Below are 14012 nucleotides of genomic sequence, written 5' to 3'. Positions count from 1 at the left end.
AAGACCTGCTCCAAAGAAGGTTAATTGCTGTTTAGGAATGTGGAAGGGGAGGGCAATCACTCTCTGGCTCTACCTCCCTCTGTTCCCCCCTCCCACACTGTCCCTCTCCCCGCCCACATCCTCCCCCAGCCCAACACGGGTTTATAAGGTGACCGCTCCCTTTCTCAATCGGTTGTCAGTCTCGCTGCTACTTTTCAAGAATATAAAATATTCTCCTTTCTAATAACTAAGAAGGAGGAAGTGGCTGCCTGAGGGAGGACTCAGTGATTCACCAGGGTAAGTGACAGAATGGAAATTCTCTCCACCAACCCAAAGCCACCATTGTGTAGTATTTACTGAGGGGTGGGGTGGTGTGTGGGAAGGGGGAATCAGGTCTAGCCTGGCGATAAGTTAACGTCAGCAACCTGCCAGGCTGTGAGGAGGCAGTGGGATGTCACACGTGTAAATTGCTTGTTCCTTAGGGATAGAGAACTTTGTCTGTTCCCACTGCAATCAGTGAGGAAGGGTGAGGGATCCTCTCCACATTGCTCTCTGTTACCACCTGGACTTCCATGAACAATCCAGCTGTGGTACTTTAATGGGTAGCAGCACATCAAGGATTCCCAGGATCGGGGAGAAATCAGGAAAACAAAACAAAAGGGAAACTTAAACTGTTCCCGATGTGTGGAGAGAAAGTTCTGGGAGAACGAATGAGAGTAAAGGCTGGCAATTTCCTCTCCAGCTGATGGCCTCCAGCCTGGGAGTGGTTACGTTGACTGGAATCTTCCCAAAGCTCCCTGGATTCTGGAAGGGTCTCAGGAGTTGGAAAAGCATAAATGTAACATCTCAGTTCAAGAAAGGAGGGAGAGTGAAAATGGGCAACTTCAAAGCAGTCAGTCTAAACTCTGATGTGATGGTGCCTGTGTTCGATTGGAGTTGGACAAGGTCAGAAGTCACATAATACTAGGTTAGCGTCCAACACCAGGTTATTGTCCAACACCAGGTTATTGTCCAACTCCAGGTTAGCGTCCAACACCAGGTTATTGTCCAACACCAGGTTAGAGTCCAACACCAGGTTAGAGTCCAACTCCAGGTTAGAGTCCAACTCCAGGTTAGCGTCCAACACCAGGTTAGAGTCCAACTCCAGGTTAGCGTCCAACACCAGGTTATTGTCCAACACCAGGTTAGCGTCCAACACCAGGTTAGAGTCCAACACCAGGTTAGAGTCCAACACCAGGTTAGAGTCCAACTCCAGGTTAGAGTCCAACTCCAGGTTATTGTCCAACACCAGGTTAGCGTCCAACACCAGGTTAGAGTCCAACTCCAGATTATTGTCCAACTCCAGGTTAGAGTCGGTGATGAAGGGGCTACGCTTGTGATTTCAAATAAACCTAAAAACCAGGTTATAGTCCAATAGGTTTAATTGGAAGCACAGTAGCTTTCGGAGCGACGCTCCTTCATCAGGTGACTGTGGAGGGCTTGATCGTAACACAGAATTTATAGCAAAAATTAGCAGTGTGATGTAACTGAAATTATACATTGAAAAATTGATTGTCTGTTAAGCCTTTCATCTGTTAGAATACAGTGATCGTTTCACTTCTTTCATGTATAAATCCCAAAACCCTTTTTTTAAAAGTTGCATTCTCGGGTTAGCTGTTAACAATGGTGATAGCTAGACAATATGTTGAAGGTGTTAGTCCCCTGTGTTCTCTGTCTATGGCCTGATGTTTAGATTGATTCTAATCTAAAAAGTGAGATAACATAAATTCATGCAGTTTTTGAGCTCAGAGTTCTACATGAAAGTATGCAGTTTTTGAGCAAAGTACAATGTAACCCTGCAAGTACAAATTCACCCCACAAAATATATGTGTGCATGTGGATCTTTGTCTGTCTGTGCGTGTGTCTGTCTGGGGTGGGGGTTGTGAGTGTGAGAGTGTGTGTGTGTGTGTGTGTGTGTGTGTGTGTGTGTGTGTGTGTGTGTGTGTGTGTGTGTGTGTGTCTGTAGTGAGTGCAGAGTGTCTTAAGTCTGTGAGGGGGTGCCTGTGTGAGTGTGGGAGTGTATGTGTCTATAAGGGTGTGTGTGGGTGTCTGTGTGTGCATCTGTGTGTACCTGTGTCTGTGTGTATGTGAGAGTGTGTGTGTGTGTGTATAGGAATATCTGTGTGTGTGTGTAGTGCAATGGTGATCACCTGTAATGTGACATGAACCCAAGATCCAAATAAACCTGTTGGACTATAACCTGGTCACAGAGTCACAGAGTCCTACAGCACAGAGACAGGCCCTTTGACCCAAACTGGTCCATGCCGACCAAAATACCCATCCACACTAACCCCATTTCCCTGCACTTGGCCCATATCCTTCTAATCCTTTCCTATTCTTGTATTTGTCCAAATGCCTTTTAAATGTCGCTAATGTACCCGCCTCAACCACTTCCACTGGCAGCTCATTCCATATGCGTATCACCCTCTGGGTAAAACAGTTGCCCCTCAGGTTCCCTTTTATTCTTTCCCCTCTAACCTTAACCTGATGCCCTCTAGTCCTTGATTCCTCAATCCTGGGAAAAAAAGGACTGAGCGCATTCACCCTATCCATGCCTCCCATGATCTTATGTACTGGTAGGGATTTTTGAGATGATTTGTAGCTCAGGTTGATGATATGGATGTAAGTGTGCTCAGTGAGCCGGAAGGTTTGTTTTCAGATGTTTCGTTACCATGACTAGGTCACATCGTCAGGGAGAGTCTCTGCTGTTGTGTGACTTTGAGCTTAGACTCTGTCACTGGGAAAATACTGGAATCCATTAATAAAGATGTAGTAACAGGACATTTAGAAAATCATAACGCAATTTGTTTGTGAAAGGTAAGTTGTGCTCAACTAATGTAAAGAGCTTATCAAGATATAACAAGGTGGGTGAGTCAAGAGGAACCAGTAACTGTGGTATATTTAGATTAGCAAAAGGGTATTTAATAAGGTGTCACATAAAAGGTTACTACAAGAAAACAAAATAATGGTGATATATTAACATGCATAGAAGATCAGCTAAAGAGCATTGTGCAAAGTTTGAGTCAATTTAAGTCAAGTTAACAAACTAACCAGTGGAATACAGCCCGTACTGGTGCTGGGACCTCAACTCCATCCGAAAGATTGGGACCAGGGGCAGCAGCTTTTCATTGTCACTAAAGTTTCTAAAGACGCAAAGGTGGACAGAAAAGCAAGCTCTGAGGGCGATTTCACGAGTCTGCAAAGAGACATCAACAGGTTAAATGAAAGAATTGGCATTTCAAATGTGTGAAAATGCAAGGTGATGCATTTTAGCAGGAAACGTCAAAATGCAAAGTGTTATTGAAATGGAGAGAGATTGCAGAACAGAGGTACAGAGGGATCTGGGTATCACTGTACATGAATCACAAACTTTTTTTTGGATTAGATTAGATTACTTACAGTGTGGAAACAGGCCCTCGGCCCAACAATCCACACCGACCTGCCGAAGTGCAACCACCCAGACCCATTCCCCTCCATTTACCACTAACACTATGGGCAATTTAGCACGGCCAATTCACCTAACCTGCACAGTTTTGGATTGTGGGAGGAAACCGGAGCACCCGAAGGAAACCCACGCAAACGGAGATAGGTACAGAGGGATCTGGGTATCCCTGTACATGAATCACAAATGGCTTACTGCAGGTACAGGGAGTGATGAGGAAGACAAATGTAAGGTTATCCTGTACCTAGAAATGGGAGAGGAATAGAGTGTGAGGGCCGAAGGAAAAGCAGGAGAATGGCACAAAGTAACGATGTTTTGTTTGAAGAGCTGATGCAGGTGCAATGGGCCGAATGGCCTCCTTTTAAGCAATGACAATTCTGTGATTATATCAAAGAGGTGAAGTATTAAGAAAAGGAAATCTTGCTGCGACTGGGCTGGGTGTAGCTGAGAACTGAGCTGGAGGACTGTGTGCATTGTGGGGCGCCTGATCAAAGGAGGGACATGTGTGTAGTGGAGTGTGTAGTGGAGTCAACTTTGAGGAGGTTCACTTGGCCGATTCCTGGGATGATGGGGCTGTCACACAAGGCAGGGTAAGGAGGTTGGGCCTATCCTCATTGGCATTTGGGAGAACGAGAGGTGATTTTATTGAAGGGGTAGGTATGGAGAGCTTGTTTTCCCCTCTTGGGAGAGATTTGAAGAAGGGGTCACCGTTCACAAATAGGGAGCTTCTCGTTTCAGACAGAGATGAGGAGAATTTATTTTTTCTCAGACGGTCATTAGTCCATGGAATTATCATCTCCAGAAAATAGTGGGGGGAGATTCACTGAAGCTAGATCCCTGATTAGGAAGGGGGTCAAAGGTTATCAGGGATAAGTGAGACGGAGGGCCCTGGCCATCATTTGTTTGGCTGTGATCTTGTCGATTGGTGGAGCACATTCAAGGGGCTGAATGGCCTCCTCCTGTTCCTGGCTTGGATGTTCCAGCTTCCTGTCATGTGGAACACCGAGAGCCACTTGGAGAGGGTGGTCCCATCACTTACTGAAAGGGAGAGTTGTTACCATCCTCACATTGGGTTCCAGTTGTGGGACAGGAACAGACAGTGCTGGAGAAACTCAGCAGGTCTTGTAGCATCTGCGGAAAGAAAGAAACAGACTTAACGGTTAGAGTCTGGTGTGACTCTGCTTTCAGGTTGTGATGGTTTGTTATGGAGAGCGTTGTATTCCCTATCCAACACCTGAAACACTCTCTGTCTTCCCCATTGCTGCTTCCTTAGGGATTGGAGTCTGTCAGATCATCAGGAGTGTCTTGGAAGCAGGGAAGATGTAGGAGGGGGATAAATCCTGGAGCCAGAGCTAATGGCAGTGAGCTATTCTAGCATTGGCATGGTGGCTGAATGGCCTCTTTCAGTACTATACCCACCTGTGATTCGCTGAGTGAGACTGATATCTTGGTTTTAAGATAAATCAGGGAGTTCCACAGTGACTGGTCCTGAGAGGAGCTTTTTATTCTGGTTTGATTGAAGTAACTGAGGTAACGTTCCCGATGTTCCTGCGGTGGGATTTGAACCAGTGTCAGTGGGATTCCTCGCTGGGTGGAAGACTTTCTCTCCTGTTTCATCTTTATACTGACCGCACCACGTCCATCACCCCCCTTCCCTGCTCCTCCCAGAGGGTGTAGGGATATGATGGGGAAGGAGCAGGCAGTGTTGTGGTCAATCCTTAGTGCCAGGCACCAGTCAGTTGTTGTTGTTGTTGTTGGCAGATGTCGAAGGCTGCGCCTGCAAAGAAAGCTGCGCCCCCCCCAGGATGCACCATCGACATCAACGATCCCAAAGTTCAAGATGCAGCCATTAAAATCCAGGCCTCGTACCGAGGGCACAGGTAAGGGGCAGGGGGTGAGGAGGCAGGGGGCAGGCAGCATGGGGCAGGTGAGGGGGCAGGGGGCATGGGGCAGGGGCCCTGGGGCAGGTCAGGGAGCAGGGGGCATGTGGCAGGGCAGGGGAGGGGGCAGGGGGCATGGAGCAGAGGGGCAGGTCATGGGGCATGGGACAGGGGTATGGGGTGGGGGGGCAGGGGGCATGGGACAGGGCATGGGGCAGGGAGTGGGGGCGGGGAAGGGCAGGGGGCATAGAGCAGGGGGCATGGGACGGGGCATGGGGCAGGGCAGTGGGCAGGGGGCAGGGGAGGGGGCGGGGGCAAGGGGCAGGGGGCATTGGGCAGGGGGCATGGGGCGGGGGTCAGAGGGCATGGGCAAAGGGTGAGGGGCAAGCGCAAGCTCAGCCACTGCGGCAGATCCCGGTCAGTGTTAATCCTCTCAGGGGTCACTCTGTAATTCCCTGGGGGAGGTTCAGCGTGTAACTCCCTCAGGGGTCAGAGTGTACCTCCCTCGGGGATAATTTGACCAGCCCACCTAGCTGTAAACAGGCACGGTGATTGGTTATTCGATAATGTCCTCCCTTCATCCTGCCTTCCCGTCCTGTCCAGGTCCCGGCAGGAGCTGCGGGAGAAGGGCCCACCGAGGATCCTGAAAGAGCTGAAGGATGTGGTGCTGATCGAGGGCAGTGCTGCGAGGCTGGATTGCAGGGTCAGTGCCTTCCCTGACCCCCTCATCCGCTGGTTCAAGGACGGGCAGGAGCTGAAGGATGGGCCCAAGTACCGCTATGTGTTTGAGGACCCTGATGTCGTAGCGTTGGTGGTTAGGGATGGGACACTCTCTGATCTGGGAAAATACACCATCTCCATCAGCAATACCTTCGGAGAAGCCTTCGACTCGGCAAAGATCATCATCGAAGGTAAAGACATCCCACCAGACTCCACCAGGCTCCACCAGACTCCACCAGGCCCCACCAGATCCCACCAGGCCCCACCAGGCCCCACCAGACTCCACCAGGCCCCACCAGACTCCACCAGATCCCACCAGACTCCACCAGGCCCCACCAGATCCCACCAGGCCCCAACAGACTCCACCAGGCTCCACCAGATTCCCAGGCCCCACCAGATTCCAACAGATCACACCACATTCTACCTAATCCCATAAGATTCCTCCGAGTTCCCATGTGTGTGTTCCCAAAGCTCACTTTAACCTATCACAATCTTGGCCAATCACATCTAAAAGCCCTTTGAACTTTTCCCACCCAGCTCCTTCCATGATCTGATTGGTGGATTGGAGCCCGAGGCGACTGGAGGCAGGACACAATCACAAGAATACCAAATCCCCAAGAGAACAACAATTTCTACTACAGGAGTAAAAATGGTTCTGATTGGTTGGACAGTGGACACATGACTGTTACCTCACTGAGGGCTGTTCCTTCATGCACTGACCTCAACAAATCAGACTCCACTTGTCTCCCTAACCCATCCCTCACTCCCCTCCCCCACATTCCACTCTCCCTCTCATCCCTCACAACCTACCTTCAATCACTTCCCCCATATCCACCCTCAGTCATTCCACAAACCACACCCTCACTCCCCCACCCCACAACACACGTACACTCTCCTCCCCCACTCACCCACCCTCATTCCTCTCCCCCACACCCCACCCTAACTCACCTCCTGCACTTCTCACTCTCACTCCCCTTCTGCATACCCTACCCTTGCTCCCCTCCCCATCTCACCCTCACTTCCCTGCCTCAGCCCCCACCTTCACTCCCCTCCCCTTCACTCCCCTCCCCAATGCCACACCCTTGCTCCCCTCCTCCACACCCTACATTTGTTCCCCTCCCCAACACTCCAGCTCACTCCCCCCCCACCTCACCCTCACTCCCTTCCTCTAACTCCACCTTCAAGCCCCTCCCTCTCCACCATCCCTAACATTTCACCCTCACTCCCTCTTCCATACTCCACACTCACTACTCTCTCTCATACTCTAACCTTACTCCCAACCCTCACTGTCCTCCCTCACTCCCCTCCCTCATTCCCCAATCTCACTCCCCTCCCTCACTCTCCTCTTTCACTACCCTCCCTCACTACCCTCCCTCACTCTACTCCCTTACTCTCCTCCCTCCCTAACTTTTCTCCCTACCCCCTCTCACTCCCCTCCCTCACTCCCCTCCCTCACTCCCCTCCCTCACTCTCCTCCCTCCCTCACTCCCCTATCGCCGTACCCTCTGTCACTCTTTCCTCCGTACCCTTCTTCACTCCCCTCCCTCCGTACCCTCCCTCATTCCCATCCCTCCCTCACTCTTCTCCCTCACTCCCATCCCTTCCTACCCTTCCTCACTCTTCTCCCTCACTCCCATCCCTCCCTACCCTCCCTCATTCTTCTCCCTCCCAACCCTTGAAGATCTTGACCCATGGGAGGAGTCTCTCGGTTCCGCGATCGGTCCAATAAACACTCGCAATTCGCTCTGGTTCTGCAAGATTTCCCACTTTTTTATCACGGCTGAGCTCAGGTTGTTCAGTAACACAGAGGGTAAACGCTTTTGTGTTCCTTGGAGAAACTGTGCAAATGGCTTAAAACAAAAACAATTTTTATTTGGTTCTAAAGGAATAATACAGCCTTAATTACTGAGCAAATCCAATAAAATGTAATAAAATGACATTGTCGACATAAGGTTAAGCCAATGAGATTTCCTGGGAACTGACTTTGTTTTGCACATTTTATCCCTCGGCATCTGTGTCTCCAAGGTTAGTGATGATGGTTAGTAATGTCCTATCTAGCTTCGTTAATTCCATACTGTGAAGGAAGCATTGTCTGCTAATCTTTTGTTCAGGAATGTAAATGATCTAGAGGAGGGGCTTGAAAGCTGGGTGAGCAAGTTTGCGGATGACACGAAAGTCGGTGGAGTTGTGGACAGCGAAGAAGGATGTGGCAGGTTACAGCGGGATATAGATAAGTTGCAGAGCTGGGCAGAAAAGTGGCAAATGGAGTTCAATGTAGCTAAGTGTAAAGTCATTCACTTTGGTAGGAGTAACAAGAAGATGGATTACTGGGCTAATGGTAGGCTACTTGGTAGTGTGGATGAGCAGAGGGATCTTGGTGTCCATGTACACAGATCTCTGAAAGTTGCCACCCAGGTAAATAGTGCTGTGAAGAAGGCATATGGTGTACTGGGCTTTATTGGTAGAGGAATTGAGTTCCAGAGTCCTGAGGTCATGTTGCAGTTGTATAAGACTCTGGTGCTGCCTTATGTGGAGTATTGTGTGCAGTTTTGGTCGCCATACTATAGGAAGGATGTGGAGCCATTGGAACGAGTGCAGAGGAGGTTTACCAGGATGTTGCCTGGTATGGTAGGAAGATCGTATGAGGAAAGGCTGAGGCACTTGGGGCTGTTCTCATTGGAGAAAAGAAGGTTTAGGGGAGATTTGATAGAGGTGTATAAGATGATTAGGGGTTTAGATAGGGTAGACACTGAGAACCTTTTTCTGTTAATGGAGTCAGCTGTTACTAGGGGACACAGCTTTAAATTAAGGGATGGTAGGTATAGGACAGATGTTAGGGGTAGATTCTTTACACAGCGGGTTGTGAGTTCATGGAATGCCCTGCCAGTAGCAGTGGTGGACTCTCCCTCTTTATGGTCATTTAAGCGGGCATTGGATAAGCATATGGAGGTTATTGGGCTAGTGTAGGTTAGGTAGACTTTGGTCGGCGCAACATCGAGGGCCGAAGGGCCTGTACTGCGCTGTATTTTTCTATGTTCTATGTTCTATGTTCTATGTAGCTTTTAGCAGGGTTAAAAGCCATCTTAACCAGAATTGTGCATTTGCTGCCTAGGAGCCATTTTGTTTTGTTACTTTATGTTACTTGCATTAAGACACCATTTTGTTGTTATTAAGGGCATGTATTAAATGGTTGCTCCTGACAACAGCCTAGATCCAGACTTTAGATCCTTACCCTCCCTCACTCCCCTCCCTCACTCCCCATCCTCACTCTCCTCACTCATTACCCACCCAAACCCCCTTCCCTCCCTACCCTCTCTCCCTACCTTTCCTCACTCTCACCCTTACTAATACCCCTCACTCCCCAGCCTTCCTCCACTCCCTCCCTCCCCTCCCTACCCTGACTCACTCCCCCTCCCCTCCTTCGCTCTCTACCCTCCCTCATTCTTCTCCCTTACTCCCCTCTCTCCCCTCCCTCCCCTCTTCACTCCCCTCCTTCACTCCCCTCCTTCCCTACCCCCCTTACTCTCCTCCCTCACACTCCTCCCTCACTCCCCCCAACCTCCTTCACTCTCCTCCCTCTCAACCCTCCCCACTCTCCTCCCTCCCTCCTCCCTTACTCCCATCCTTCCCTACCCTCCATCACTCTCTTCCCTAACTCTCCTCCCCCAACCTCCTTCACTCTCCTCCCTCCCTACCCTCTTCACTCCCCTTCTTCACTCCCCTCCTTCCCTACCCTCCCTCACTCTCCTCCCTCACTCACCTCCCCCAACCTCCAACACCCTCCTCCCTCACTCTCCTCCCTCCCTACCCTCCCTGACTCTCCTCCCTCATTCTCCTCCCTCACTCTTCTCCCTTACTCCCCTCCCCCAACTTCCCTCACTCTCCTCCCTCCCTCTCCTCCCTTCCCTCCCTCATTCCCATCCCTCCCTACCCTCCCTCACTCTTCTCCCTTACTCCCCTACTTCCCTACCCTCCCCCAACCTCCCTCACTCTCCTCCCTCCCTACCCTCCCTCACTCCCCTCCCTCCCTACCCTTTTCACTCCTCTTCTTCACTCCCCTCCTTCCCTCCCCTCCTTCTCTACCGTCCCTCACTCTCCTCCCTCACTCCCCTCCCCACTCCCCTCCATCCCTACCCTCCCTACCCTCCCCCACTGCCCTCCCTCACTCTTCCCCCTTACTCCCCTCCTTTCTTACCCTCCCTCACTCTCCTCCCTCCCTACCCTCCCCCACTCCCCTCCATCCCTACCCTCCCCCACTCCCCTCCATCCCTACCCTCCCCCACTCCCCTCTCTCACTTTTCTCCCTTACTCCCCTCCTTTCCTACCCTCCCTCACTCCCCTCCCTCACTCTCCTCCCTCACTCTCCTCCCTCCCTACCCTCCCTGACTCCCCTCCCTCCCTACCCTCACTCACTCTCCTCCCTCCCTACCCTCCCTCACTCTTCTCTCTTACTTCCTTCCCTCCCTACTCTGCCTCACACCCTGCCTCCCTACCCTCCTTCACTCCCCTCCCCCAACCTCCCTCACTCTTCTCCCTCACACTCCTTCCTCACTCCCCTCCCCAACTTCCTTCACTCTCCTCCCTCAATCTCCTCCCTCCCTACCCTCCCCCACTCCCCTCCCTCCCTACCCTGCCTCATTCCCCTCCCCCAACCTCCCTCACTCTCCTCCCTCCCTACCCTCCCCCACTCCCCTCCCTACCCTCCCTCACTCTTCTCCCTTACTCCTCTCCTTCCCTACCCTCCCTCACTCCCCTCCCCAACCTCCCTCACTCTCTTTCCCCAACCTCCCTCACTCTCCTCCCTCCCTGCCCTCCCCCACTCCCCTCCCTCCCTACCCTCCCTACCCACTCCCCTCCCTCCCTACCCTCCCTACCCACTCCCCTCCTCCCTACCCTCCCTTACTCTTCTCCCTTACTCCCCTCCTTCCCTCCCCTCCCTCGTTCCTCTCCCTCACTCCCCTCCCTCGTTCCCCTTCCTCACTCCCCTCCCTCACTCCCCTTCCCCCCTCACTCCTGACCTCATTCTCTCCTCAAACTGTAGGAGTCCTTCCCTTCCCACCACTCCGATGTCCCTGGCGTATTGTGCCTCCCTTCCTCTACCTCCTGAACTCCTTTAGGTGATAGAGACCCCAGAACCATCGCTGGAGACCAACCCCACCTCCTCATGCTCCCCCCGACCTTGGCAATGTCTCAGGGCAAACTCCAAACAGAAGCACCCCCTCCCCCTCCCTCATCACCCGAATCCACTGCCTCCACAATCCCCTCCCACCCCCCAACACCCACCCACCTCCTGAAAGATACTGAGTATGTGGCAAACATGGCAGGGAGCTACAGAACTGAGGGATTCGGGAATCCTCATGTAGAACTCACAAAACGCTAGCCTCCAAGTTCCGTCAGTAATGGGAAAGCAGACAGAATTTATTTCTGATGGAGTGAGGTACAAAAAGAGGGCAGTTTTGCTAAAACTATACCAGGCCCGAGTCAGACCCCAGCTGGAACACAGTGAACAGTTCTGGGCCCTGTATCTAGGGAAAGATAAACTGACATTGGGGACAGTCCAGAGAAGGAGCTCTTGGCTATAGGTGGACTGTCTGATGGGGAGAGGTTGAGGAGGTTGGCCCTTTACTCTTGGAATATAGAAGATGAGAGATGACCTGATTGAAACTTCAACAATTCTGACGGGCCTTGAGAGGGGAGGTGTGGAGAGCCTGTTTCCCCTACGGGACAGACTAGAAACAGAGGGGCATCATCTCAGAGTAAGGGGGCACCCATTGAAGACAGAGATGAGGAGGAATTTCTTCTCTCAGAGGGGAGTGAATCTGTGGAATTCCTTACCACAGAGGGCTGTCGAGGCTGGGTCACTGAACAGATTTAAGGATGTGATGGACAGATGTTTAATCAGGAAGGGGAATCATGGGTTATACAAAGAGAACAAAAACAAAGAAAATTTACAGCCCAGGAACAGGCCCTTTGGCCCTCCAAGCCTGAGCCGATCCAAATGTACTGTCTAAACCTGTCGCCCAATTCCTAACATCTGTATCCCTCTGCTCCCCACCTACTCATGCATCTGTCCACACACATCTTAAATGAATCTACCATGCCTGCCTCTACCACCTCTGCTGGCATCGCGTTCCAGACACCCACCCTCCTCTGTGTGAAGTACTTACCGCGTGTATCCCCCTTAAACTTTCCACCTCTCACCTTGAAAGCGTGACCTCTCGTTATTGAATCCTTCACCCTGGGAATAAAGCTTGTCTCTGTCTACCCTGTCTATACACTCCATGATTTTATTAACCTCAATCAGGTTCCCCCTCAATCTCCTTTTTACTAGTGAAAATAAACCTAACCTACTCAACCTCTCTTCATAGCTAGCACCTTCCATACCAGGCAACATCCTTGCAAACCTTCTCTGCACCCTCTCCAAAGCGTCCACATCCTTTTGGTAATGTGGCGACCAGAACTGTACATAATATTCTAAATGCGGCCGAACCAATGTCGTGTACAATGTTAACATGACCTGCCAGCTCTTATACTCAAAATCCCGTCCAATGAAGGCAAGCATACTATATGCCTTCTTGACCATTCTATCCACCTGTGCAGCAACCTTCAGGATACAATGGGCCTACACTCCCAGATCTCTCTGCTCATCAACTTTTTCCAACGCTCCTCCCTTTACTATATAATTCACTCCAGAATTAGACTTCCCAAAATGCATCACCTCACATTTGTCTGGATTGAACTCCATCTGCCACTTTTCCACCCACCTCTCCAGTCTATCTATACCCTCCTGTAATCTCTGACAGTCCCTTATGCTTTCTGCTACTCCAACAATCTTCGTGTCATCTGCAAACTTGCTGATCATACCAACAGTGCCCTCTTCCGGATCATCTATGTATGTTACAAATAACAGTGGCTCTAGCACTGACCCCTGTGGAACACCACTGGGCACCTTTCTCCATTTCAAGAAACTCCCTTCAACTACTACTCTCTGTCTCCTGTTGCTCAACCAGTTCTTTATCCACCTCGCTAGAACACCCTGCACACCACGTGACTTCACATTCTCTATTAGTCTACAATGGGGACCTTTATCAAATGCCTTACTAAAGTCCATGTATATGACATCAACAGCCCTTCATCTATCAACTTGGTCACTTCCTCAAAGAACTCTATCAGGTTGGTAAGGCATGATCTCTCCCGCATAAAACCATGTTGCCTATCACTGATAAACCCATTCTTTTCTAAATATAAATAGATTTTATCCCTCAGTATCTTCTCCAGCAACTTTCCCACCACTGACGTCAGGCTCACTGGTCTGTAGTTACCCAGAATATCCCTACTACCCTTCTTGTACAGGGGACGACATGAGCAACCCTACAGTCCTCCGGCGCCTCACTTGTATTTAAGAATGCCACAAAGATATCTGTCAGGGCCCCAGCTATTTCCTCTCTCACCTCCCTCACCAACCTGGGATAGATCCCATCCGGTCCTGCGGATTTGTCTACCTTAATAACCTCTAACCTACCCAACACTTCTTCCCTACTTATGTCAACGTGATCCAGAGTAAACAAACTTCTATCACTAATCTCAACATTCATCATGTCCCTCTCCTCAGTGAACACTGATGCAAAATAATCATTCAGAATCTCATCCATTCTCTCAGGTTCGTCACACAGCCTTCCTTCATTATCCTTTAGTGGACCAACCCTTCCTCTAGTTACCTGCTTGCTTCTTATATAAGAATAAAATGCTTTGGGATTCTCCTTAATTCTGCTCACTAAAGCTATTTCATGACCCCTTTTAGCCCGCTTGATTCTTTGTTTAAGACTGGTCCTACCCTCCCGATATTCCTTCAGGGCCCGTTCTGTTCTTAGCTGCCTAGACCTTATGTACGCTTCCCTTTTCCTCTTGGCAAGTCGTACAATTTCTCCTGTCATCCACGGTTCACAAATCTT

At 50.5% G+C, this 14012-nt stretch overlaps 1 protein-coding gene across 1 annotated transcript in view; it reads left to right on the top strand.

Annotated features, from left to right (window-relative positions):
• The first annotated feature begins 148 nt into the window (after positions 1-148).
• Positions 149-14012, top strand: part of LOC132817374 (SPEG neighbor protein-like) — a 37621-nt gene continuing 23757 nt past the window's right edge. The window contains exons 1-3 of the mRNA XM_060827789.1: positions 149-276; positions 5222-5340; positions 5944-6251. Coding sequence (XP_060683772.1) covers positions 5222-5340; positions 5944-6251 — 427 coding nt within the window. The 5' untranslated portion in view covers positions 149-276. The remainder of the gene's footprint in view (positions 277-5221; positions 5341-5943; positions 6252-14012) is intronic.

Source organism: Hemiscyllium ocellatum, chromosome 7, assembly GCF_020745735.1.
Source record: "Hemiscyllium ocellatum isolate sHemOce1 chromosome 7, sHemOce1.pat.X.cur, whole genome shotgun sequence".
Classification (NCBI taxonomy): domain Eukaryota; kingdom Metazoa; phylum Chordata; class Chondrichthyes; order Orectolobiformes; family Hemiscylliidae; genus Hemiscyllium; species Hemiscyllium ocellatum.
The sequence above is the reverse complement of the archived record's forward strand: the minus strand, read 5'-3'. Positions and strand labels throughout refer to the sequence as shown.